The 13308-nt window shown below is 43.4% G+C and overlaps 1 protein-coding gene across 1 annotated transcript in view; it reads right to left on the bottom strand.

Moving 5' to 3' along the window:
* The window catches only part of TRHDE (thyrotropin releasing hormone degrading enzyme), a 230742-nt gene that overhangs the window by 196464 nt on the left and 20970 nt on the right, over positions 1-13308 (bottom strand). The window contains 2 exon segments of the mRNA XM_061566705.1: positions 6331-6418; positions 6420-6458. Of these exon segments, the coding sequence (XP_061422689.1) occupies positions 6331-6418; positions 6420-6458 (127 nt within the window).

The raw sequence follows: 13308 nt of genomic DNA, 5'->3' as shown, positions 1-13308 counted from the left end.
AGCAATGCATTGTAAATGTAAGTTGCAATTGGAAAATTAGCGGCTGGGTCAAAAGGGAGTTTGAGAGATTTCTGAAGTTCTCTCTGTTTTCTGGCACACATAATACAGCCCATTATTTTCTCTTCAAGAGTAAGCAATGATGGCACAACAGTTTTTATTGTTGTGTCAATTGTATATAAATCATGCAGTACATAACTTATGGTAATTAATTGTTAGTGAGAGCTGAACCAAGGAGAAAAAAAAAACCCTTCCAGTTCACATTTAGAATTTTTATTCAAGCATGTACACATGTATATTTATAAATAACAGTTAAACAATTACTTTCCACACAAAAAATAACTCAAAGCCAGGCAACTTATCCAGTAAATCCCAGCATGCAACTGGCCAAATAAGGAGGCACACGTGGCAGCCACACACCGCAAATTCCACCCCCACACCAAACGCAGATCACCGCAAGAGTGAATTTCCTTCTTCTGGCCAAAGCACGCAAAATATCTGCAACGGAGAATCCATTCAGACACTTACACCGCGCTGTCAAGAAGCTTGTTTAACGAGCAGTCCTTCCAACCGATCACGCCGTGCAAATAGCCAACCTGCATTTAGTGATGCAAAACAACGCTTGATTTGCGACGGGTTACGTCTACGCCTGTCCGTTGTGTTGCGAACGTTTTTTTAAAAGGGACAACGGCGGTGTTTCGCCCTGCACAGTTGTGTTGTATAGAGCATGAAAATGTCCTCTCTGTGTTGCGTTATGTTCGGAGGGAGATGTATAAAATATGTACGAATACGCACGTAAGCACGCGTAGCGCATCTCCACGTGGATATAGCGAAGACAAATAAAATAGAAGGGTCCAAACAATCTCGCGAAGTCCAAATGAGATGCATTGCTGTATCACTTCAGGAAAAGAGGTTGTTGTGCTGCGACCATTATTTTCCAAATCTAAGCATGCATTGGCACGACTTGCATGTCAGATGATAATAATCAAGAAGGCCTCATGAATAACCGAAGCAGTTTGAATATTCTTGTTCCCCCCACTGTTGAGAGATCAAAGAGCATCCCACTTGAAAGATAACAGCAGGACACATTGATGGGTTTCATTTGTGGAAACCTCTATTTAAAGTGTTGGAAAATATAATCACAGTTATTCTGCCATGTGTGTCTTGGCGTTCTGCGCGTTAACCGAGGCGTCGCTGAAGGTTTAATCTCACTGGGAATGACTGCTTATTAATAAAATTGCATCTCAAGGTTTCTGCTTTGCCTTCTAAAATAATCTTAAAATATCCTTATATTACAGCGACTGCTGTGCTTAACACAACATATCGTTCACATTCAAAGAAATTTACCAATGAGTGAACCGGACTTGTGCAGGATGTTTAAATGCTGCCGCACATTTGTAAGATAAAAAAATAAATTGGTCTCAATATGAAATTTCACAATGCTAAGAGAAGAGTAGATTTTTTTAATAAATGGTTATTCATCAGCAGAAGTATTCAAGTAACGTACAGCTCATATATACCCCTACATGCTCTGGTGGGAATGGGTTTTTTTCTTACCATACTTCACCACACTGGTCAGCGAGGGTGGTGAGGGAGTGCGCTAATCACTGGACCACCATGCCACACTTTAAAATCTTAATCCTTCGAGCAGAACACGTAAAAGATCTCGATTTAAAGCTTTCGTGACTGCAGGGATTCATCTTCTTGGTTCTTTCGGTAAAGTCACGTAGAAGACGCTGTCGCCTCGACAGACCTGGTTTTCACCTGAGGACGGATACTTGCGTTGTGGCCGAAACGTCGTGAGAATAATTTTATTATGTTTTATTTTTATTATTTTATTACTTCCCTTCTACGTGACTTTACCGACAGAACCAAGAAGACGTAAAAGATCATTGATAAATGCAATGGGTGTTCCAACGAAGATTAATCACACGTGCCACTGTTAAAATCCATTAATCACCCAAGCGTTTAGTTCACAATTAAACACACTCGCCTTTGCCCCAGACATATCTGTTGACCTGTAACGCATGGCCATGACCCTTAACCACACACGGTGCCTCAATGGCGCGAGGTTAATGCTTTACAGATATCACCCAAAGGTGCATTCAACTCCCCCCCCCCCCCCCCCCCCCAGAATATAAACACCACGTATGACAAATAGAAACGGCCAGCAAGCTAAAAGTATTGACGGTTTCATTTCCGACTCATAGTATGCGTACAAATATTTATTTTCTATTTATAATACATAATCCCGTAAGAAGACTACTTTGAATGGCATTCAACTGTTGCATTTTATGCCGAGTAAACCTAGGTAGTTGCAGAGCTAATGCGGTGGGCAGCATAAAGCAGTACAGAAAGTAGGTGTTTAACCGGTATCTCACTTGCCTACATTGTGTTTTTTCTCTCCTCTCTGGCTATTCTGGTCCAAGTTCCCATAAAGAAAATGACTGATGTTGTCAAAAACGCAGTTAAACACGTGTAGGCTTTCTCGACCAACATTATGCATCATAAAGATCGTACTTGGAACGTCGCACTCGAATTGGGTTGGGATTGTGGAAATACTTGCCGCGATCTCGTTCAGATCAAACGAATATAAACCCATCTTCTTGGTTCTTTCGGTAAAGTCACGTAGAAGGGAAGTAATAAAATAATAAAATTAAAAATAAAACATAATTGTTTATTATATTATATTATTATGTTTTATTTTTATTATTTTATTACTTCCCTTCTACGTGACTTTACCAAAAGAACCAAGAAGATGAATCCCTGCAGTCACGAAAGCTTTTAATCGGTATATAAACCCAGTTTAACCTGTAGGCCTTTCGCGACCAATATCATCCATAATGTAGGGTTTTTTTCGGCTAGATCAAGTAAATATGAATGTGTCGTTAAACCCGCCACCAATGTTGTGGATTTGCCCTCCAACACACCGCTGTGCTGAAGTAGTAACTAATTGGCACATTTTGTTTACGTGACGAATCTTACTGGTTGACTGTGTGGGGTGGTGGCGAGTTTAAAGGCACGTTTATATTTACGCGATCTAACCCCAAAAAAACTTTATTACTGGCCAAACGTGCAGGACACACTCCTGAACAAGTGTCCTGAAAGTCAATCAAACTTTTTTGGATAAATGAAGCCTTATTGATATTGATATTACATTGTGCTTTTCTTGGTATATGTTTGAACGTACAATGCATACAAATTGGCAGTGCCGTATTATCCGAGTAGCAAAAGTAGCTACACATGTTGCTACGGGCTCTGCACTTTCAAGGGCCCCACGCGAAATGCTTTCAAGCTATCAATTCCGGTTCAGTGATTCTGCACTTGCTCTATTACTATAGTACTATACTGCCTTCAACTTTTATGAACGACTGGGTATTTAAGGTTAGCGATTTGTCATATTATCTGGCTGTATAGCAAATGAAAACATACAACTACTTTACTGTGCAAGTTAAACATTTGTGTTTTCATTTTTTTTATTTAGGGGCCCGTTTATAACACATGCTACAGGCCCGCACTCGCTTAATCCGGCACTGCAAATTGGGATTTCTCCGACATCTAAAAACATCTGCATAAGAAAAAAAAAAGGACATCACGGGGGAACCAACAAAATCAGGGATGGCTCTACGCACTTATTGAACAGGTTTCACAGATGCGAGTCAGTCAGCAGAGATAAGGAGTGTGTCGAGTCTGCACTAGAGCAAGGGGCAGAGAGTGGGCAGCCGCAGCTAAACCGATACTGCCTTTGAGGCCGTAACTAAACACCGTCATCATCAGCTACAGCATCATCATCATCATTCAGCTGGACAAAGGCGTCCCTCCAAAAGTGACTCATGATCCCCACATTGAACGCCAGCCTACGGCCTGTCCAGTTTTAACCTTGCCCAGTAACAACGTTCACCAAACACCGCGATGGCCAAAGAGTGCCCCAGCCCCCCACCACCTTTTTTTTATAACCACTGATCTAGGAACTGCACGGACGGGCGCGCGCATGCAAAATAGTCCCAGAACAGCAGAGCTCATGGCACACTGCAGTTCCTGGCAATTGGCTGAGTGATTGATTTTCACGGGAGGGGGTTACAAGGGTGGGGGGGGGGGCACTTAGCGTCGAGTGGAAAACGCCGCGAATGTTTAGATAAGCCGGAGGACTAAGCGTGTCTGACAATGACGAGGGGGGCTTCGGTGACAAGTCGGAGCCATTTGGCCGAGCGGGCTGCAAGCAACCTGTCCTGAAATTGCCCAAAATTGGCCCCAGAACACACCATTCTGGCATGGTGATTACAAACGCACGTGCCGACCGGCAACAGCTATCGCTCGGCACGCGCTGGATGACCCATCAAAAGCCGGCTCATAATTGCAATTCGCGGCCAGGAGGTGTTTTTTTGTTGTTTTCACTGCCTCTGCGGAGAGAGACTGTTGCTTTCACTCGTGTGATTCGCCACCATCCCAGACCTTTATCTCCCAAAAACAGCCCCAACAGAGTGACACGATTCTCTTTCGGGAGAGTCCTGCTTGGGATATGGTAAAGGCTGGATATAAGCACACGACTTGGGAATGAGGCAAGCTGTGCTTATATCAGAAATGGTGCATTTGTGTCAGATGCCGCCCCTTTTGCCATCCTCCCCACCAGCGTAGCATAAAGGATGCATTGCTTATATCAGAACTGTGGTCGCTTAAAAGGTGTGCCTTTTATCAAGATTGCCCTCAATTCGGTCCATTGTTCATTGAGCACATTTTGTAAGAGAGAAGAAATTGGGATTCCTGGAGAAAAGCGCACGAGAATGTGGGGTTAACGATACGGTTATGTTCGCAACATGTTTGTGATCTAAAAATAATAATAGTACTTCCCTCTGTGCATCTCAAAACAGTATATTTTACAGTTCTTTGCTAACATGCGTCTATCCAATAATTATTCATAATATACACCTGAGCAAGCTATATTGTTTGGATTTTTTCTATTAAGAAATATTAGCGGAAAAGTAATTGAATCTACAACCAGTGAAAAATAGTAATCATTTATGGCATTGACCAAATATGCCAATGCAGGACCCTCCTAAAAAAATAATTGGGATTAAAGTGAGGCATTTCAGGGCAAATGATAAAAAAATATTTCGTAGCATTATTTATCAATATTATATTGTTCTCATTTGGCGAGACATGTTTTCATGGGTTCAGATAAAATATGCAAGACAATGCTCGAAGTAGATCATTTACCGCATGAATGAAAGTCAATTCTAAGCATCTCCCAACACGAATGAACAGTCAAACTGCACTAATATATGTTGGCAGTCTTGAGTCAGTGATGGAAATACATTCCCATGGTGAAGGCCCAATCTCTCCTTTCCTTAAAATGATCACTGTTGACCCAATCCAACTCTTATTTGTTTTACTGTTCAACTATTTTTATTTTACCAGGTAAGGCCCCACTGAGCTATGTAGCTCTTTCTCAGAAGAAACCTGGCTACCAATGACAGCTCAACGAAGTGGCTTATCAAGTGGAAATTTATAGCAGACAAATACTTGAACACGCACGTTCATTCTAAATGTGGAGGGAAAGACCGAAGGACCTGGAGAAAAATCCACACGAACACGAGGAGAACATGCAACCTTCAGATATACAGACGTCAGGGTCACGATCGAATCCACAACCTCCTGTATACCAGGTGGGGTAGTTAACATCTCGCCACGGTGGCGACCTACCAAAAGTACGACTCATTTTATCAAACAAAGAGGATTTAAGGGCTGAGGCAATCACCTCCTGGAATTTGAACTCCCGACCTTCTGACTTTTAGCCAAGACCAGCAGTGATTTCATATGGCCCACAAAAATATGTATCCATCACTGCAAGCATCTTTACCCCACTAATCAGGTACTAGATGGCAACACTGAGTTTCTTACGTCATAGCTCTCAGTCGCTGCAAGGGCCTCCGAGAGAGAGAAGCAATTAAGGTGTGTGCTTGTCTATGACCCGTCAAAGGGATTTGAAAGCCCTATTTGGCCTTCAGCAAGTGGGAATGATAACTGACGACAGATGAACAAAATTAAATGATACATCGATATGAGAGACAACAATCGATGCAGCGGAGACAGCGGTAGAGATTGTAAGAGAAAAAAAACATCAAATAATTTGTAGGCCATTGCTGTACAAGAAACAACCAAGGAAAGTAAAGAAAGCAACAAAATTGGAGGCAGCCTTTGCCCTGCAGTGAAAAGTCGTAGACTGAGAGCAGCAGCAGCAGCAACGAGAGAGAAGTTATCCACTCCCACAGCAACGGGCCAATATCTGCGTGCGTGGCGCAGACAGTGGCGTGGACACTGGCTCGCTCTGCTCACCCAGCTTGGGCAGGGAGTAGCTGAGGTTGAAGAAGTCGTGGTAGAAGTCCAGCAGCTGCAGGGTGATGTTGAGAGCCGAGTCAGCAGAAGCCACGTCTCACGGCTTCCGGACGTGCGTACAGTCGTACCTAACCAGCAAAGACAAAGATCTCCCATGTAGGCACGAAGACCGTTTAGGGGCAAGGGCTGCGAGTGAGCGCCCTGCAAATGTCTGCACGGCGCACGAGCAGGTGTTGTGGCCAGCAGGTCACCCCAGTGCCGATGTTAATACACGCTGCAGCCAGCACTCATTTTGGCCGTGAGCAGGAATCAAACTCATGTCGCCACGATCGTCGCATAGTGTGCAAACCACTGTGCTACCATACCCCAGACACATTTTATACAAAGGACAAAAGATCCTCCATATAGCCTTAACAGCCAATGCACTAAATTTCGATTTAAAGCTTTCGTGACTGCAGGGATTCATCTTCTTGGTTCTTTCAGTAAAGTCACGTAGAAGGGAAGTAATAAAATAATAAAAATAAAACATAATAAAATAATTTTCACGACGTTTCGGCCACAATGCAAGCAGCCGTCCTCAGGTGAAGACCAGGTCTGTCGTCTCATTCAGACGCTGTCTCCCTGACAGACCTGGTCTTCACTTGAGGACGGCTGCTTGCTTTGTGGCTGAAACGTCGTGATAATTATTTTATTATGTTTTATTTTTATTATTTTATTATTTACATTCTACGTGACTTTACCGAAAGAACCAAGAAGATGAAAGCCAATGCACTGTTGGATGAATGCCTCCTTGCACTGTGTGAGTCATTGTCGCTATTTGATCATATTTCACACGCACTGCTCAGTGCAGATTTGCGGAAAGGGGAACCTAGATTTGGTTTAATATGTAACTCGTGACTGATGTTAACTGTGGCCAGGAATCAAACTCAGGTGAACCAGGTTCATTGCACAGTGCACGAGCCGACTGAGCAAGAGCTGATTTTTTAAAGGGTTAAAAGCTGAAGGGCCTTCACTGTAGGGAGCTCTTGAGGGCCCCGTGAGAAGGCATTTGCTCTGCCCTTCCACAATGAGCAGACAACTTGGAAGAGGTTGCTACTTGGCCCATTCTTCCATGCCGGCCAGTTATCTCGGAAGAGGTGGCAGTACCCGCACTTTACCCCACCACACGCGTCCTGCCGATCAACAACTAACTTCAGTGGAACACATTTATGCTCCATAATAGAGGTTTGTTTGGTTTAGATCGCAGTAAATATATGAATGGGTCGTTTAAACCCGCCACCACCCGACACAACCAACTAGTAAGGGTTGTCACGTAAACAGAACATGCGATTTCGTCACTAGTACAGCACACCGGTTTGTTGGAGAGGCAAGCCACAACATTTACAAACTGAATACGACGTTTCGCCAGGAATTACAACGAGCTGCATCAGGCGACAGCCAGATTTGTCAAATCATGTTCCTTTGAACGGGGGAGACACTGGGCCTTGATTGCAGCAAGGATTATGAGATTTTGATGCTGGACTGTGTATGTGTTTGTAAGTGCGCCTAGGCTGGCACAAGGTCAGTGGTGATGTCACCGCCACTAAGCAGCGAATAGCGGCTGTTGTTGTCATTGGGAGTTGTGGTGTGCTGGTTCCGGTGACAGCCAAATTCGTGCTGATGGGTGGACAGAGGTAACGGTGGGGTGGGGAGAGATTTCAGAAACCGGCACCGTTACTTCAACTGCCGCGCCGGGAGATCGGAGCGGCGACCTCTGTGTTCCCGCATTCTAAACCACCGCACCATTTGCCGGTGCCCTTGTGCTCTTCATCGACTGAACAAAAGCCGAACTGAGCACAACTGTCGTGAGCTTGCCAGCTGGTTGGTCTACGTATGCATGTAGAACTTCTTTCGCGCCGTCCGTAGCCAACCGTGCCAATCGGAGGTGCGGCGGTGGGAGGGGGGAAGGACAACAAACGGAACACAAAGAAATAGTTCTAAAGAAACTGAGTTTGTAATCTACACAGCTCCAGGGGCTTCCGAATATCGGAAGGAAGAGAGCGCTCTGCAGACGGCCGTAGCTGGAGCAGCGCATCTGAACGGGACACAAAGCGGCATCTTCACCCCGCGCCACTGTCTTCGTGCGGCGGTCGATTCGTGGCACAACTGACCACAACTGTCGTGAGCTTGCCAGCTGGGTGACGGTCTAGCAGTGGGTGAAGCCGGCACCAAGCCCAGCGTCGAAGGTTCATTGCCTCCGGCACACCCGCTCATTTGTGCAGGGATTTATGAGAGCTGATCAAAGAGTGCGTACTGACAGAGACGGAATGGCGCTAGAAAACAGGGTCAACGTTCGATTAAAAAGTGCATCGCTCTTAGCAAGGATTACCTCATTATATAGCAACGGATTAACGGGCGTCTGAAGTAATCTCAGCTTTTCATATCGCCGTGCGCATTGTGCATTTAAATTGAATATGAAGAAAAATAATGAGCATTTAACAAAAAAGTGATATTATGGAGAACAATCAGAAAAAAGTGTTGACAAATGAGAGCATACCCCCAATTAGAAACTAGGCCTCCCAGTGACGTGCACGTGCTCGGTAGGATAAAAATAAACATGTGAATATGAGATAGCCTCAAAGAAGCATTACAAGCATAGGGGGAAATTTACTTTCAGAGTGGATCAGTAAGGGAGGTTTTTTGTGTTGTTGCGAGTAAAACCTACTCTTAGTCTCCTTGCAAAAGAGATGATGAATGTCATTTGGCTCTCGCCTGCTTTCAGTGTAGGACACGAGGAGCGAATTGATCTTTGTAATCATGGCTATAACTTGCTTCGAGGACACCGAGGTCTTGCACTCGGCGGTACACGACTCGTTAAGAATGTGTCTCGACATCTGGCGGAGAGAGTTTCGTGAAATGTATTTCCTACAAAGGCCATCACCGCTGCCATCTCCATCGTTACGAAGATCCATTTATTCGACGGCGCCCAACAACGCAACAATTACAATTGTTCTTACACGATCGCATTGTGCCACTTAAGTGAAAGTGTTCATTATATATTTACCACCACCCCCCCCCCCCCGATTTCACTCTTCTACTCTCATTGAAATGGACTCCTAAATTTCAGCTCACCCTGAATACGCAAACGGCTTCTCGCGTTCGGGCTCAATCTTTCACCGTACTTTCTATAAATGTTCCGCTGAAATTACTGCCATTCCTCATGCCCGCGACAATCCAGCGTATCTGGCACGATTCTCATTTTCCTATCTGGGGTTGTTGCTGTGTGTAACACAAGTAATTTACACAGACACAGACAGAGAGAGAGCAGAATGTAATAGAATGCACACCTCCTGATTTATACATTCAATGGCATCATTATTTGCATACATACGATAGGGACTTTTGTCGGATCACGATAGCGGCGGAAACAGGTAGATCCCATTTTATGGGACAAAGTGCGATTTTAGAAATATGTATTTTTTTTTTACAAGATAAGATCGCCTTCACGTGCGCAACGCTTACAATGCAATGCATGTGTCATTAATTTTTGAGGAGGTGTGCATCGAATATTATGCATTTCGCTCTGCAATTCCGTTGTAAACATTTTCACAAGTACAACCCCTAAGCGGAGCCGTGTTTCCCACGTGAAATTAAACAGTGTTTGTGGGCAAAAAATAAAAATTGCGTGCGTTTTTGAAAGGGAAATATTTCCCTTGGTGCACCGATGGTCGATGTAAATATATAAACGTAGTGCCGTATAATCACATGTAACATGTAACATGTTCCCATGACCTAATCACCCAGCATGTAGGCGATCTCGTCAAGCATCAGAAGCTGTGCAGGGCGAGACAAGATAGTGCTTTCATGCATGACCACTCCATATTACTGGTGCTAGAGCTCAGTGCTATGTTGTGGGCAGTTCAGCAAGATGCATTGTTGTACTGTACTCCTATGCATCCATGTCTATGCTCCCGCGCCTTCACACCTCCCAGGATGGTGATGTATCATCAAATGACATCCAGGACCCACACTGTGTAGGGAGGACCTTTCCAGCAATGGATTAACAAAGAATTTGCGTAAGTAGGTGTATAATGTTAGTCAAGAGCCAAAGTGTTCTCATACTCACACACATATTCAACATTCAGCCATGTTCATGTTCGGGTTGCCAAGTCTGACTGACGCTAACCCTGGAGGTGTTTTATTTTTTTATTTTCTTAAAATATCCTCTTTTTAAAATCTCCCGGATTGCTTTCAATAGGCACTGGGAGATCAATGCCAATTCCCGGTAGAGATTCCCGGCCAATCCAGGTAAGGGTTGGCAACCCTCGTTCATCTTCATTGATGTCCCTGAGCCAATGGTGAAGATTTAATTTATCTGACAAGCGCTATCCATTGGTGCTGCACCTCTGTGTTGACTATCCACAGATGTGGAGTCCAGACATTGCTTGTTCAGGCCACGAATAGCGGGAAGGGCCTCCACTGGAGGGGCTCTAGTGCAGCGGTTCTCAACCCGGGGGTACACGGACCCCTGGGGATACGTGGCAATGCCCCAGGGAATATACGTGAGGTGATTTATACAATTGTGTGAAATGCAAACATAGGTCAGAGTCATTGGTGAAGTCATGTATGAATCTGCCAATATAAAACAACTACAATACAATTTTAGTCAATGTGGTAACCTAGAATGATCTAAAATATTCTTCTAAATGCATTGATCGTAAACAACGCTGGTTTCCAAGAGCAAATAACGTGGTTTTCAAGAGTAAACAACGTGGTTTTCAATAATAAAAAACGTGGTTTTCAATAGTAAAAAACGTGGTTTTCAAGAGTAAAGAACGTGGTTTTCAAGAGTAAAAAACGGGGTTTTCAAAAGTAAAAAACGTGCTTTTCAATAGTAAAAAACGTGGTTTTCATTAGTAAACAACGTGGTTTCCAAAAGTAAAAAAACGTGGTTTTCAAGAGTAAAAAACGTGGTTTTCAAGAGTAAACAACGTGGTTTCCAAGAGTAAACAACGTGGTTTTCAAGAGTACACAACGTGGGTTTCAAGAGTAAACAACGTGGGTTTCAAGATTAACCAGCGAGCGCGAACACATGACGTCACACATACAGAGCGTGACGTCAGTGGCGTCACGAGGGGGGTGCGGACCGCACCGGGTGACATCATCAGAGGGGGTGACACCAAGATGGCTGTCTATAACATTTTTGTGCAGTGTTTCAGCAGAAATGTATTATTTTTCGTAAACATATGCCTGTAGTTAGTTATAACAACAACAAAACATTGCGTAAGCCCAGCTTACATGTACTGTATCAATACACCTACAAGGCTAAAACTCTATGCTAAGGGGCCGTCCATAAATGACGTCACGCACCTGGGGGGGGGGGTTAGACATTTGTGACTATGTGTGATGAGGGAGGGGTTGAGAAATGTGACGTCACATAAACATGCGCAACTTTCAATATAAACAACACGTTCTACTTAATTAAATATAATTGTTATAACAACACTAATTTTGATGATTTTTCATGATTAGCTATTTCATTATTTAATTTACTAAGGTCACCTTTTATTTATTCCATGAAAGAGCATTTTGCTTCTCCATCGAAGAATGGAGAAGCATAAATTTAGTTATTCAACATTTAGATTTTAATGGTTCTACCAGGGCTTTTCATTCTGTGGAATGAATATATGATTGCTTCATTCTACTACAAAGTTTCAAGTATTTTTTTAAAGTGATAATTACTTTTAATATATGATAATTATAAGAGAATTTCAATATAATATTCTGAACATCTGCAGTTTTAGTTAGACGATGAAGATTTTCAAGTGAATTTTATGCTAAATTTCAGCTTTCCAACGCCTCCTTTTTAATAAGTGTTGTCGCCTACAACATCAGAGTGCAGAGCCACATTAAATACGCACGACAATGACAATAGTTTAAAGCAATTTGAAGCATTTTAACACGTAAAGCAGTGAACTATTTGTCTTTTGTCAACGTGACACTTTTTTACTGATTGGCCGTGTCGGGTGGTGGAGGGTTACGACACATTTATAAATAACGCGATCTAAACCCAAAAACGTTGATTATGAATTTGAAGCATGTTTTATTTTCAAAATGGAAATATGGTTTTGGGGGGGGGGGGGGGGCAGAGCTTTGTGACGTCATATTTGAGGGGGTCTGACTTTTTGTGACGCCGTGTGACGAAGGGGGGGGGGGGGGTCAAAAATCGTCCAAAATCGCGTGACGTCATTTATGGACGCCCCCTAATTTACTTTTTTACACGCTTTATTTTAACTCACTGTCTGTTGTTGTTGTTGTATCCTCAAATCTTGTAACTCAATTTTAAATCACTTCCCAATGTGGTAGCGACTGCAAACTTGGTATACTTATCTTCTTGGTTCTTTCGGTAAAGTCACGTAGAAGGGAAGTAATAAAATAATAAAAATAAAACATAATAAAACAATTCTCACGACGTTTCGGCCACAACGCAAGCAGCCGTCCTCAGGTGAAAACCAGGTGCGTCGAGGCGACAGAGTCTGAATGAAACAGCACACGGGCTTGGAGCATATATATAAGCTGGGCGCATTGACAAAGGAATTTGCATATCAACAGGAATTTAGCATATTTATGGGAAATGCAGGAATGTGATTAGTACTGCATATGCATGTGCATTATGCAGGATTAACAGCATCAAAGGGAGCTGCAGTTACTGCTGCTGCAGCAGTTGCTGCTGCTGCTGCAGTTTCTGCTGCTGCTGCTGCACTTGCTGCTGCTGCTGCACTTGCTGCTGCTGCTGCAGTTGCTGCCTTATCCATTTTAATATAACACTATGTATTATTCTACCCACCCTAATGTGTATCATACTGCTATATGTTTACTGTACAATTACGACACCATACATTACTCTGCACACTGCACCATGCCAGTGAGTGGAACGCGGTCTGAAAGTCACCGTTAACGTGAACACAATCAGTTAAGATCCGAAATGGTTTATTACGT

The sequence above is a fragment of the Lethenteron reissneri genome, chromosome 37 (genome assembly GCF_015708825.2).
Source record: "Lethenteron reissneri isolate LAM-NWPU_2019-01 chromosome 37, ASM1570882v1, whole genome shotgun sequence".
NCBI classification, from domain to species: domain Eukaryota; kingdom Metazoa; phylum Chordata; class Hyperoartia; order Petromyzontiformes; family Petromyzontidae; genus Lethenteron; species Lethenteron reissneri.
Note: the sequence above shows the minus strand (reverse complement) of the source record. Positions and strands in the feature narration are given on the sequence as shown.